Source organism: Sitophilus oryzae, unplaced genomic scaffold (genome assembly GCF_002938485.1).
Source record: "Sitophilus oryzae breed Bouriz unplaced genomic scaffold, Soryzae_2.0 scaffold_1395_pilon_pilon, whole genome shotgun sequence".
NCBI classification, from domain to species: Eukaryota; Metazoa; Arthropoda; class Insecta; order Coleoptera; family Curculionidae; genus Sitophilus; species Sitophilus oryzae.
In genome coordinates this window covers 1471589-1486428 of record NW_022146054.1, presented here as the reverse complement: position 1 = coordinate 1486428, position 14840 = coordinate 1471589, and the positions used below count along the sequence as shown (strand labels likewise).

Below are 14840 nucleotides of genomic sequence, written 5' to 3'. Positions count from 1 at the left end.
ATCAGTATTGCTTCGTTCTTGGATTTGCGTATTGCTGTACATATTGTACATATTTTTATATTTTTCGTTATGCCAGTGACAACGAAAATCGCTATTTGATCACTTTGTATCTAATACATTTGAAACTGGGTTTCAAAATAAACTACATTAAACCTAACATTGCTCTCAATTTCTTCTTCGTCATCCATTCAATTTTTTACAATATTCTTGCATAAAATTAATACACTTGTGTCAAGGTTCTTTTTAGATAGGAGTTTATTATTTTACGTATTTTATTTATTTTAGTCTCAATTTGATTTTAATTCTCTAATAATATAACCAACTTGGACAGAAATATACAGGGTGGTCCGAATTGTATTCCGGAAACTTCGACAGCATATTCAGCAGATAAAAATAAGTAAAAAAGTTTGTATAAACATGTGCCCTAAAATGCATTGTTTCGGAGATACAGGGTGTATAAGTTTCTTTTTTGGAAAAACATACGATGAAATAGTTTCTGTTGAATATTTCGCACAAAAACATTTTTTATATGTTCTTGTGAAGCAATATAATAATGTTCGAAAATGTCAAAAGTTGACAAATAATATGTCATTCAATTTACAGAGTCATTTTCTATTGAATTTGTTGAGTTGTACTCATTTCCGGTGAAACAGGAAGTCACCGAAAACAACTGATACGTCAATCAATCCTAATTTATGTCATATACTAACATACCATATCTCGTTTTTTTTGTCTGAAAAAATAAAAAGTTAGAGAATTCTGTGCAATAATTTAGTGAGCAAAATTTCCTCAAATATTTTTGGGTCAGAACTATGTCTCCTGAGCATATGTATGTCAACACATGCCAGATTTTTCAATTATATCATTACTTTTTGATGCTATTTTTTATATGACGAGGTGGCTTTGGTAACTATTATTGTCGTAATGTCATTTAATGTCGTTATTTATGTCAGTTAATTGTTTAATGATATTTAGTATATTAATATTTGATTAATATATTTTCTGAACTAATGAGGTATTATTGTTGCAGCTTATGGTAAAGTGTTCCTGGTACGAAAACGCGGTGGTTCTGACGACGGGCGCCTTTACGCTATGAAGGTACTGAAAAAAGCGACCATTGTGCAAAAGAAAAAGACGACGGAACATACAAAGACTGAGAGACAAGTGTTGGAAGCCGTCCGAGATAATCCCTTCTTGGTTACTTTACATTACGCTTTCCAAACCGATGCCAAATTACACCTAATTTTAGGTAAGTTTTCACGGTTTTTTTTGTATCATATGTATTAGTACTACTACTGCCATTACTCGCTGATGGGTATTTAACAGCCGCTACACTATTTCCGAAATGTTTCACGAAATATTTCTGGAAATATTTCGTCAAACATTTCGCAAAACATTTCTGGAAATAGTGCGATAAATATAAGCCCGTGTTATAAAAATTAGTTCCCCCGTTTTCTGAAATTGATCGATACCGGCCGTGATAGGTTGTTTTTTTTATTGTTAACCCAGATTAACAATAAAAAACAAACATCCAATCACAGCGCGTCTCGATCTCATTTTATGAAAAAAAAAATCCTATGCCTCCCGTACAGATACCGCCACGGTTTGAAAACAGCTCAAAACAAAACAAAATTATAGGCGTGTTTCTCAGGCTGAAATATACTTAGAGTTAAAATACTTGCACTGATTTCTGGGAGACCCTGTATTTTTATTTAAATATTATAGAATTCTTGTTTGAATTTGTTATAAAAAAGCTTCATATGACTGTTTTGGACTATCCCTGGTTTGAACCAATTAAAAATCGTATTGCACAATGCAGTGCATGAAAAAATACTTTAAAAACATACTTTCAAAAATTTAATTGGCTGATGGGATGTTTTTATAACTAATACTCGTTGTAGAACGTATAGAGAGTTAAATGCAATGTTTTATGCAACTACAGATTTATAACAATAAATTTCTTTAAGCAGTAAGGTATTAGTTATTACCCAAGTTGTATATTATTATCTCTTTAGAGTATATTTATTTATATTGTTTTATTATCATCTATGAAAATAATTTTCTTCCTTTAAAGGAACCTTAAGACATTTTCTCCTTCTCTATTTGAGCATTTAATCATAATTTTTTTGGTTTCTCATAAACTGTTTTTTTACCTTGAATTTCGATAATTACACGCACATGGATTGATTTCCAAATTATTTTCGTTGATAGATAATACACCAGAGATTTTAATTTTAGTTAGATTTCGACCGGAAAATCTAGAACGATCGTTACGAAATGAAAATCAATTGTGCGTAAACAATTTTACTTCCTCAGAGGTTTCTTTCGTTCTGTTTCAGATTTAAAAAGAAAAAAGTGAAAAAATACCTTGAAAATAATACGACTGTTGCGTAAATCTAATTAATTTTGCTACCGTGCCGATAATTAAAACATTAATAATGTTTTTTGGTATTTTTAGAACTGTTTTAGATTAAATAGAGTTTACTAATTATTTGCCAAATTGTATACAGAAATATAACAAAATCTAAGGGTTAGAATGTGGTCTGTGTAGAAGAGATGGTTTCTTTAAGAAAATGTTTATTATGACACTAGTGCTTACAATATATTTCTCTTACAAATAGGTAGTTTCATCGTTTACATCAGTATTTGTCATATTTTTTAGATGCCATAATTATGAAACATTTCTTAATTTTATTTTGTTATTCTGATTTTTAGTTTTCTACGAGCCCTAACAACTATATGTTGGAACAAGGTTATATTTTGGAATTATTGCCCTGGTTTTTCAAAATGGCTGAAAAATATATGTTTAATTTTTTAAATATAAACATAGCCATAACTATATCCTAAACAACTTGACAATATTTTTATGAATTTGTAAATCAATCCATATTTACAGTAGCGGATTTTGTTCATAAAAGGATAAGTTTGCTGACAACTAAATGTTGGGACAAGTATTTTTAAGTTTATTTAGTTGTAAGTGACTCGATACTTTGAGTAGTGAGATTTACTGTAAGTAATTGTAATTTTTTTAATTCTCCATTTTGTTAATTTAATTCAAAGTAATGGTCCGTGGAAAAGCTACAAATCAAAAACTACGCGAAATTATCATTCGTCAATACAGTACGGGAAAAACAATTCGAAAAATTTCTGATGGTTTAAGTATTCCAAAAACCACGGTCTTTAATATAATAAAAAAATACGGCGCATCTGCCAATGTAGACGTTAGAGGTAAAAGTTCGGGAAGGCCAAAAGTTGTATCTCAGAGAGATTTACGAAATTTAGTAAAAATTTGCAAGTCTGCGAGAAGAAGTACTCTTCCCGAAATAACAGTTAAATGGAATACTGTAACTGGTTTAAATATATTAAGAGAATGTTGCCGAAAATATATCCATAAATGCGGTCTGGGGTTTTACAAGGTAAACTTTTATTTTGTGTGGATAATCAATTACCTGAAGATTATTGATACAAATTCTTATTTAGGCCAAAGAATAACCGCTACTGACAGAAATTTAAAAGAAAAATCGCTACAATTGGGTAATATCTAAATTATCGTGGACACAAAATGATTGGAATAAGGTCATATTTAGTGGTGAGCCTAAATTTGATGTTTGCGTTGGAGATAATCGAAAACGAATAATACGAAATAAAGCAGAAGCCTTTCATAAAGATTGCTTAAAGAGGGATGTTAAATTTTCTAAGGGGATTATGGTTTGGGGTTGCATGTCAGCAAGAGGTTTGCGCAAATTAAATTTTATAGATGGCACTGTTAACGCCCAAAAATATCAACATATACTTGAGACCTCACTTTTGCTAATGCTCAAGAATTGTTTCCAAACGAAGACTGTACTTTCCAACAAGATGGAGCATCGTGCCATTCAGCAAAATCAACTAAATATTGGTTCGGTAATAATAATATAAAAGTTCTATCCCATCCTGCAAGTAGTCCGGACCTCAATGTTATAGAAACTGTGTGGCATAAAATGAAGCAATATTTAAGAAACCACCCTCAATGAACAATTTTTGATTTGCGGATAAATCTGCAGGAAATTTGGGATAATTTTTCTCCTCAAATGTGCCAATCTTTGGTAAATACAATGCCATTAAGAGTTCAGGCAGTTGTTAAGGCGATGTAACTCCGTATAAAACAAATTTTTTGTTGTGATGTCCCAATATATAGTTGTCAGCAAATTTGGCTTGATTTTGGCAAAATAAGCTATTATCAAAAGTGATTTGTTTGCAAAATACTGGGCTCGAGATTTATCTCAAAAATGCTTTCATTTGAAGATAAACACAGAATGGTGGGTTATTAAAACAATCCTCCTAAATTAAAGAATTCGCACCTGCGCCACTGAAATTCTAAAAATGTTGGTTCTTTACCTATGTGGTAGGAAATTTTCTTGTTTTCAATTTTTTATTCGTGACTTTTTTTCCTAAAATTCGTAGTTTTAGAGTTATTGAAGAAAAAGTAAAAAAGGGCCATTTTTACCCCTTGTAGGGGTGGTTTTGGTGTTTGGTTTGAGGCTCAATGGTTCATCGCTGGGGTTTCAGGATGTTTAAAGATCTATAAAATGAAACTCCATGCCAAATTTCAGCTTGTCTCTAATTTGTTAAACCTCGGCCTGTATAGGCTCTGGGCTATGCACCTCGTTGAAAAATTCAAGTATCGATGGCCAAAGTAACACTTCGCGCACTAGATACAAAGATAACTATTTTTAATCGAGATTGCTGTTTTTTTTTTAATTTTATTTCTGTTCTATTTGTGCGTAACCCATTCCTTTTTCTTCCTCAAACCTTTTTCTGTTTTCTTTCTTCAGAATTAGAGAAACGCGCAAAAAGAAGAAATACCTCGAAAATAATGACAAAGAGTCTGTTGTTGCGAAACAATTCGAAATAATATTTTTATTATTGTTACGTTTGCCGATCGGTTACGGTGGATTTGTAGAAAGTGAAAACGCGCGAGTTCGCATTCGTCGTCGTCGTCGTCGAATAAACGCTAATTTATTCGTGACGACCTCGTTTTCTTTCTCTGTATCTGGGTAAAAGATGGCAGAGGAAGGAAACGGGCGACGGACGCGGCTATCGATTCGCGTCCTTAATTTTCCCAGTGCGCGATATAGGAACGAACAACTTTAACTTTGGAAATATCGAAACCGGGTTTCTACAGTTGAGTTATGGACACGTGGCATGTAAATTAGTCGAAATTTTAGTGGAGCAAACCAATTATTTCTCCGGTATTTTATTTATTACGGTTTTTTATTTAATTTTTATGAATTATGTTTCTAGGTAGTACACTGACAAAATTCATTTGTGAATTTAATACACTGATAAAAAAGATAGACTTGAACTAAAGTCGTCATCGTTCTTGAAAAAAAAATAGTGGTAAGAGAATTTATTTCAGCCTAAAAGAAAATATGTTCCCTGAAGAAGAACTCCCTTAACTCAAGAAAACTTGTTCTCTTGAAAAATTCGAAAATTTCTCTTGAATCTATTTTCATTCAACCAAGTGCAAGTTACTTTGTTTTAAGATAATAAGAAAAATACGCTAGGAAGTACTTCATTCAAGAAACATGGCCATTTTCCAATAGCTAAATACTCTTTTGATGAAAAATAATAACGACACGCAAAGACGATGACGAAGGACGGTATATACAATCAGTCGGCAGTCCGATCAGTCGTACGTCGCATTTCATAGATCGCACATCATAGTACGCACGGGGTTTGTTGCTTGGAATTTTCCACTTGGAATTTTGCATAATTTGCTTTTTAAACGCATATCGTATAACAAATTAGTGATCGTTATTAACATGCATTTGTCATTTTTTATGAACAAATTTTAGGATGTATGGATTTTTTAAAGGAGTTTCTGAAAAAATGGAAATTAGAGCATTTATTTCCTATATTTGAAGGTAAGAGACATTTACCTAATGCACCTGTTTAGATAATGCATGCGTGACTATGGATAGAATAAGAATATAGTTATCGATTTTTTTATGCAAATAATTACAAAAATTTTAGAATTTCAAGTCGTCGTATTAAAAAAATCAAAATGTGACCAAAACTTATAATTTTTATTAATTTATTTGCTTTACTTTGATTAATCGTAATGTAAAATTTTTTTGTAATTTGTAGAGTGATGAACCGCCTCAAAAAATACCAAGGAGTGAAGAAGCAGAAATAACTACTATCTAGGAAAATAATATCACTTTGCTTACTACAGACCCAGGAAAACCTAAATTTATCGGAAAATAATATACCTCGTAATATGCCTGTATATGATGTATAGACTTTTCTTAGATCAAAATAAATTTTAGTTGAGTCAATAGTATTCGCTATTGGTTTAAGAAAAGTGTCTTTTCAATCAAGAAATGTCCCTTTTCAATCAAGAATTTTTGTATTGTTATTGTAGCAAGAACTTCTTTGCATATTCATTTTGGGTCAAGAGTGAAATACTATGGACAGATAGATTCTTCTATTCCCTAAAGTAATTTTTAAAGCTTATGAAAAGATAGTTAATACTTTAAGCAAAGAAACGTCGTTCTTGGCCCTATTGAAAAGCGCCAATCTTTTGGGTCAAAGTCATATTCATTTCGACTGAGAGATCCTTTTTTTTCAGTGAATCATGTTTCTAATAGATACAGTAGCTTTACTTCTGGTTAGACGTGCTTCTGTTAATTGGCAGTGTAAGAAGTAGATAAAAAGTTTGAATAAACGTAGTACTCTCAATTTTTAAATCACACCACACACGTTCACATCTTACATATTAAAACAACTCTGCTTGTAACAATTTAACCTTATAACAAATGTTGAGACGCAGACTTAGAGTCTTATTGCTTTGGTTTTTGTATTTATAAACCGGGTGTCTTTGGGATTAATGGACGCCTTTTTTAAATACTGCATTTTTAGATTGACATTTTTATAGGTTGAAAATATATTGGAGTACAGCGAGCCGAGCGTTCCAAACGAGAATTTTCGCGTCTCGCCTTCGAACGAAACGTTCGTCGCGAGCAGCAAACAAGCGTACGTTGCAGCGCTCGGCACAAGCCAATCCCCACCTGAAAATTTCATTGAATATGAAAAGAAATAAACAAAAAATTATTGAAAATACTTAATATCATTAATAAGTCACACACAACCTCGATTATAATCTATATCAACGAAATTCTTCAGATTATACATATTTGCCTTTAATAAGTGACAAAAGGGAAGGTTTAAGTTGAAAAATAATGGGACAACACTACACAAATTCGACACTACTGGTGTTCCGTAACACCAGGACTGTGTAGTGTTATCCCATTTTTTAAAATGTCCATAAATTTTTTATTACGACTTTTCGTCTGCTGATAAAACATTCTGATGTAATGTGGTGAATATGAAAATTTTCTTATGTTTTCTTTTAATATATCCATTTATACCAGTCTTTATTTTATAAGGAGTGATAATAGAAAGTCAAACATGATAAATAAATATACCCAACATATATATGCCTTCCAATTGATTATTCTGTTCAGTATATCTGTATTGCTTATTGCTTATCAGTTCTAGTAATTGAAATACTTCACGGAAGCTTTTCTATTTGACAAGAACAAATACATACGCGCAACAAGCGATATATTAGACCAGTCGAATATGACATGCAATTTTATGATCTATTTGATTACGCACATTCACACAGCTCAATTTGAATATTATAAAACTCTAATAGTTTTGTGAGCAAAGTTTCCGATTGTTTTATCATACATAACGGAAGATTAAAAGAAATCTGGATCGTCTTAATGCATATTAACTAGACTTATCTTTCTGCATTTTAGAGAGCATTTAGTTGTTTTGAGAGCCGCTTGAAATTATTGGTTAAATCTCAAGTTGTCGCGATAGCACATTGAAATATTCAGTGTACTGAAATTTATGTAAATTGTTTATATGGCGAGACTCTCTCTGCAAGATAATAATTTGTTTATTTCGATAGTACCATTTCTTTCCAATTATCTTTCTACTAAAAAGGAATAGTAGTCTATTATAATAATAGTTTCTACTAAAAAGGAGTATCGTTTGTAGTTATAACATAAAGGGCATAACATTCTACCTCCTTCCCGTTGAAAATATTCTAATAAGGTTGCGATTTCAGTTAGTCGTTTTAGAATTAAGTTGGTTTCGAAGTTGGTTGATGTTTGGTCTAATTTTTAGGCTACCTCTGTGTTTTATTTTTTTCTTGCTTGTGTTCATGTTTTGCATTATTTGTGTTCATGTTTACTTTCTCATGACTTAATAATTTGATATTATTTTCATTTGAAACTCAATTTTTTATCGGTTTTCCTTTTGAGAACCATCCCTTGCTTGCTAATTGACGAACTCCAGAATCATTGAACGAAAATATTTTAGTACGGTTCGGGAAACTGTAATTAATACTACCAATTAGGGTTCAGATCTTTTTGGCCATTACAGAATCGGGTCTCGGTAACAATAACAATAATTAAAAAAATATTTTTTTGGTACGTGAGAAAGTCCTTTGATACTTTCTAACGGTGGATATCAAACTCTTCTAAATAAGTAATGATGCTATTTCTTATTGTTCTTGGTTCTTTTCTCTTTTGAAGTTCTTATAATATTTATTTAGTTATGTAATATTTATTAGTTATGTTTTAATAGATATTTGCATTTTTAATTCAATATTTTAGGGCTTTTGTCTCAAATTCAGTTAAATTGGTTTATGTTGTTTGATGTGAAATTTAAGTTACCTATATACTTTTTTCTTTACTTGTCCATGATTGTGTTCATGATAATTTTTTCATGACTGATTACTTAATAATTTGATATTATTTTCATTAAAAATCTCAATTTTTTATCCATTTTACTTTGAAAAACCATCCCTTACTTTCTGATTGATGAACTGCACCACTTTTGAACAAGAATTAGTCAGTACCGAAAGTACCGAAAAAAACGGGAAATCCCTGTTCCTAAGAGGCGCGTACGTATTCCCGGTTCCGAAATTACCGCGTATTCCCGGTTCCGAAAAACAGCTCCGGTTGCGGAAACCCTAATATATAGGTAGTATTTAGTATAGGTTACATTCTCTAGTTGTATCCATTTCTGCTGAGTATCCATTTCTCCAGTCTGTATCCATTTGCTAATAACTAAATTGTTCTTGCTTAGTTGTATTTATGTATTTTAAATAGATTTTCGCTGTTTTCTTTTGTGGGGGGGGGGATCTACAGGAGATATACTTCCTGTTAACTATTTATTTTAGTGGAAATATAATTGTGTTACAGGTTGAAATCATATATTAGTATACAGTTAACATAAAAAAGATACTTTTAACATTTTTTTCGATATTCTCGTTAATAATGAAAAGTTTTTTACTTTTTTAATTAACAGTAAATACTAAGAAAATGGTTAGCACATTCCTCTTGTGAATAAAATCTCGACTCGAAACACAAACATTCGGGGGCGTCCGCAAGCTAAATTTACATTTTCAATTGAGTAAGCTTTTCATCAACGATTACTCGCAATGTTGCCTTTGATTTACGATGTAGCACGCCTCCATTAAGAACATGATACTCTAATAACAATCTGCATTAGTTAACTTTTCGTTTGACCTGCATATCTGGGATGCCTCGACTTATTGCCAACCGGCCGTCGACTGAATCAAAAACAACGAAGATTTCTTGAGATCCAAACAGAGTGACTGGCTGACTAATAATCATATTTCTCTGTCTAAAACTGTGTAGGCTCTTACTGCCCTGTTCTGTGCTCTGTCAGAGCCTGTCAGAGCTGTGGAGAAATGTGTTTATGGATTCTGAGAATGCAATTACTTGGATGACATCGTAGATATGTGGTATTTGACTTTTACCGGTCACATACTATGTCTTCTTATTTTTGAGTGCGAAAATTGAAAAAAGATACTTGTGAACTTGAGCTTTATTGATAAAAAAGATAGACTTGAACTAAAGTCGTCATCGTTCTTGGAAAAAAAAATTAGTGGCAAGAGAATTAATTTTAGCGTAAAAGAAAATATTTTGCCTGAAGAAAAACTCTCTTAACTCAAGAAAACTTCTTTTCTCTTGAAAAATTCGAAAATTTCTCTTGAATCTATTTTCATTCAACCAAGTGCAAGTTACTTTGTTTTAAGATAATAACAAAAATACGCTAGGAAGTACTTCATTCAAGAAGCATGGCCATTTTTCAAATAGCTAAATTTTGAAAGTAAGAGACATTTACCTAATACCTGTTTAGATAATGCATGCGTGACTTGTTTTTTATACCAAATAAATGCTCAAATTTCCATTTTTTTTTCAGAAACTCCTTTAAAGAATCCATATATCCTAAAATTTGTTCATAAAAAATGACAAATGCATATTAATAACGATCACTAATTTGTTATACGATATATGTTGAGAGTGAGAAAATAGAATAAAAGTTTGATGAAATACATACTTTTTCATTTAAATTATTTTAAAAATATAATATCGTTTGCACTGCAAAGAAAAAAAGTTTAAAGTCATCGTTAAGCAATAAAATTAGAATATAAAAACAAATTGGAAACTATAACTTGGAAAATATAAATAATTTTTCTATTGTAATTTTATCCTTTACTGGAGATTCCAATAACTCGCAGTTGGTTTTGCTTGATGATATACAGTTCGTACCAAATAAACTTTTAGTCACGTGATTAAGCTTTTATATATTTTCTTTTAATCAAAATATTTTAGAAAACAAAAATAAATTAATTACAAATATATAAAAAGTTACTCTTTACATCAACAAAGTCACCTTCTTAACAGCACTTAAGGGACATAAAGGGCCATTACTATATACCGCTTTCCCGTCCAAAATATTCTAATAAGGTTGGGATGAGTTTTTTACGGCTATTAAGCTATTTTGTAAACTTCGAACTAAAAGAGCACTGCAAGGTCTGCTAGTAAACATTTTCAATTGAAATAAATTTAAATTTCTTAAAGTCTCACAACTAGGTATTGCAGCAATCCCGCAAATGCTGTATCCCGCAAATGGGGGATCTCTCTGTGATTCCTCGGAATCAAAGTTGCGGGATTTACCATGCGGGATCTGCGGGATCGACACCAGGGGATTCCCCTTACGGCTTGGCCATTAAAAAATAAGTGAAACAAACAGGTTAATTGTTAGATTTCTTTCTGGCGTGCCTAAGTGAAGAAAAGCGTTTAACTAGTACTTGTGGACAATTACGTCAAATAAACTGCCGGACATAATAATTATCGGGACAAGCAAAATTTTAGGGTAAATTTAAGGTTGAATATCTCTTGAACTAAAAAGATTTTGGGATGCGGTTTGGACCAGGTTTTTAGAGGCATCTATTGTGATTAAGATAATAATATATGTGGTTTTCGAAAATATGAAAATATATTTAGGGAATTCTCGTATACAGGGTGGTTTATAAGAGTGAAAATTTGGTCAAGAATCTTTTTACCACAAATTTACAATTTTTAAAAAATCGAAATTTTTACAAAGTACGACTAATCTGTATTGAAATTAGAAAAAAAAACAATTTGATCGGTTTTTATTTTTTTGTTTTAAGGAAAATACGACGTTTTTATAAGATGGTCTAAATGGTACAAAAGCTTTGTACATTCTGCATATGCCAGTGTGAATCTGAAAGCAGATAACTAACACAAGTTAAAAAAAAACTTCAACATCAGAATAATATTTTTATTTATAAAATAAGTAGATAAATTATAATAAAATTTAAGTTTATTTAATATTAAATATATTTTTTCGACACCCCGTATACATCGGTCCAAATTTCTTTACAGATAGTTTAAGATACACGCTATATTAATATATTGTAGGCCTATGCAAAATGTACAATGCCTTTTGTACCATTTAGGACCAAATGTATGACTATAAATGCATATTTTTCGAAAAAAATCGTATTTTCCTTAAAACAAAAAATTAAAAAAAAACACCAAATTGTTTTTTTCTAATTTCAATACAGATTAGTCGTACATAGTTAAAATTTCGATTTTTCAAAAATTGTAAATTTTCGGTAAAAAAAGATTCTTGACCAATTTGTACACTATTATAAAACACCCTATATACGAAAATTCGCTAAATATATTTTCGAAAACCACATAGCATTTTAATCACAATAGATGCGTCTAAAACCTGGTCCAAACTGCATCCCAAAATCGGAGAGAGAAAAGAAGAGCATTGTTTACAATCCCGCAATTTTGCGGATCCGCGGGATTGATTGCTTTAATCCCGCGGGTTTGCGGGATTAAGATTTTGGTGCGGGATTGCATTCCCTAATCGCAACACTTTATTTAAACCAAAACCTCATAATACAAAACTAAAGTGTGAAAACGAATCACAATGTCAGGAAATAAATAAATAATAAATGGTACAACTTGACATTTTTTACAGCAGAGCTACCACCTGAATCCCCAGCGAGAAATTTAAATTTCATTTAGTCAGCAACTAAAAGTTTAATTGATATCCAATATATGTAGTAAAACTCAAATTGAGTATATTAACAGTCTCGGTCTACCGTGGTTTTATTTTAATTCGATCATATCTGCGTTACAGCTTTGTTAGATAATTCATGGTAACATACAAATTATATGATTTATTCTAGAAAATCTAGTTGGTAAAAGTAACTTTACACGTATATAATTATTATTTAATATTTATCAACATTAATTACAACTATTTATGGATAATTTTCTAGCAATTAGGAAGATATACTTTTCTATTTGATAGAAGGAAGTTGCATATGATTTCCGGAACAGCTGCTAGTAGTGTCTAAAGGTCAATATTTCAACGGATAGTTTTCATTTAAATTAAGTCATTGAACAAACCTATTAATAGCATGTAATTGTTTATAATAGCGTTATAACTTTAAGTGAATTATTATTAATAATGCTAAAATCATCTTGTTGATTATATATAATTATTTAATAAATTGTAAATTGGGGATTGTTTAGGAATAAATTAATTTGAAATTTAATTACTAAATTTTTAATTTAGCTCTAAACTATAAATAGCTGAATTTGTCTGTTGTTTATTTCAGATTATTATTCTTATTCGTATTTTTAAGTAGTTGTAATTCGTATTAATAGTAGTTGCAAAAACAGTACATCTGTCAATACAACTTTTATGATGTCATTACGACTTTATGATATATAACAACCAAAAATTATATAGGCCAGTCAATCTGGAGGTTCAGGTGGAAAAAATTAGTAACCAACCGATCTCAACGGGAATGTGTAGATAATGATCTCCTATTTAACCCCCCAAAAGTCCCATTCAGTTCCAGTGGGGGAAGTTTGAAAAAAACCGCCGCCATCTTGGATTTTTTCGTTTTTTTCAAATATCTCCGTTTGCATAACTTTTTTCGAAAAAACTAAAGATATGTTTTTTGTAGAGAATTAAATTTAGAATATTTTACCTTTAATCATTTTTTTTTCTAAAATAAATAGTAAAAGAGACAATTTTTTACTTACGGTTTATAAATTTTCCAGTTTTTTTAAACCAGTCAGCTATAATTTTTGCGTTAACAGTATAGTGTTAGTATAGTTAAATCAAGTATAAATTTAAGCATTAAAATAATTAAAAATAACCTTTAAATATTATTTTTTAAATAAAATTATTGTTAAAAAAATGATGATTAAATTAAAGTTATGAAATAAAATCTGCTATGACGTCATCCTGAGCGTCACTTTCGTCCTCAACTAAAATACAAAGGTTTGTGCAACTGATTCCGTAGCATTGACCACACTTTGAAGTGAACATTTGAAACATTTAAGAGCCAATTTTCTACAAGAGCAATTTTTACAGCACTGACTCTCTTGCAAAATATTAATTATAGTAGGTCAGGAGGCATCGTCTTCGGTCGATTGAATAGATGACAGATTGCCTTTTTGATATTTCTTCTGATTGAACTTCTTCAATCTAAAAAATACATGTTGTAACATTTCCTGTAATAGATATATCATTATAGTTACCTGATAGTATGTCCTAAGTAAATGGAGTTTAGCAGAGTTTTCAGTTGGAGGCAAATTAGCTAAATTAAAGGTAGTCTTAAGGGCTTGTCTTGATGAAATCCTATTGTATAGAGTGTATCTCAGATGGTTAATATGTTTAATATAGCTTGGGCAGTGAATATAGCTTTAAAAGATAATTTAATCCTGACTGAAACCAGTCATCTTTGTTAGGATTTTTTTCTAAAATTACGTCGAGGTATTGACAAAGATCGTCATCTTTTTTCAGTATCGACAGGCATATTTTTTTGTTACAACTATATTAAACATATGAACCATCTGAGAATCCCTTAAGACCACTTTTAACTTAGCTAATTTGCCTCCAACTGAGAACTCTCTGCAAACCTCCATTTACCCAGGACATACTTTCAGGTAACTGTAAAGATATATCTACTATAGGAAATGTTATAAGTTGTATTTTCTAGATTCAAGAATGGATTGGTAACAAGTTAGATCCTTTACAATATGGATCGAAGAAAGATCAAAAAGGCAAACTAACACCTATCCAAAAAAATCCAAACTGACACCTATTCAATCAGCAGAAGATGTGGCGCTTCCTGACCTACTAAAATTATTTTATTACAATTGCAAAGAGAGTCAGTGTTCTAAAAATTGCTCTTGTAAGAAAACTAAGTTTTGCATGTTCTTCAAAGTGTGGTCAGTGCTACGGAATCAGTTGCACAATCTTTCGTATTTTAGTTGAGGCTAAAATGACGCTCAAGATGACGTCATAGTAGATTTTATTTAATAACTTTAATTTAATAATAATTTGTTTAACAATAATTTTATTTAATAAATAATATTTAAACGTTATTTTTAATTGTTTTAATGCCT

At 30.9% G+C, this 14840-nt stretch overlaps 1 protein-coding gene across 2 annotated transcripts in view; it reads left to right on the top strand.

Moving 5' to 3' along the window:
* LOC115875734 (ribosomal protein S6 kinase alpha-5-like) overlaps window positions 1-14840 on the top strand; it is a 276844-nt gene that overhangs the window by 106876 nt on the left and 155128 nt on the right. The window contains exon 4 of one of the 2 annotated variants that reach the window (XM_030891246.1): window positions 1184-1249. In XM_030891246.1, coding sequence (XP_030747106.1) covers window positions 1184-1249 — 66 coding nt within the window. The remainder of the gene's footprint in view (window positions 1-1183; window positions 1250-14840) is intronic. The other variant, XM_030891247.1, reaches the window with a different exon arrangement.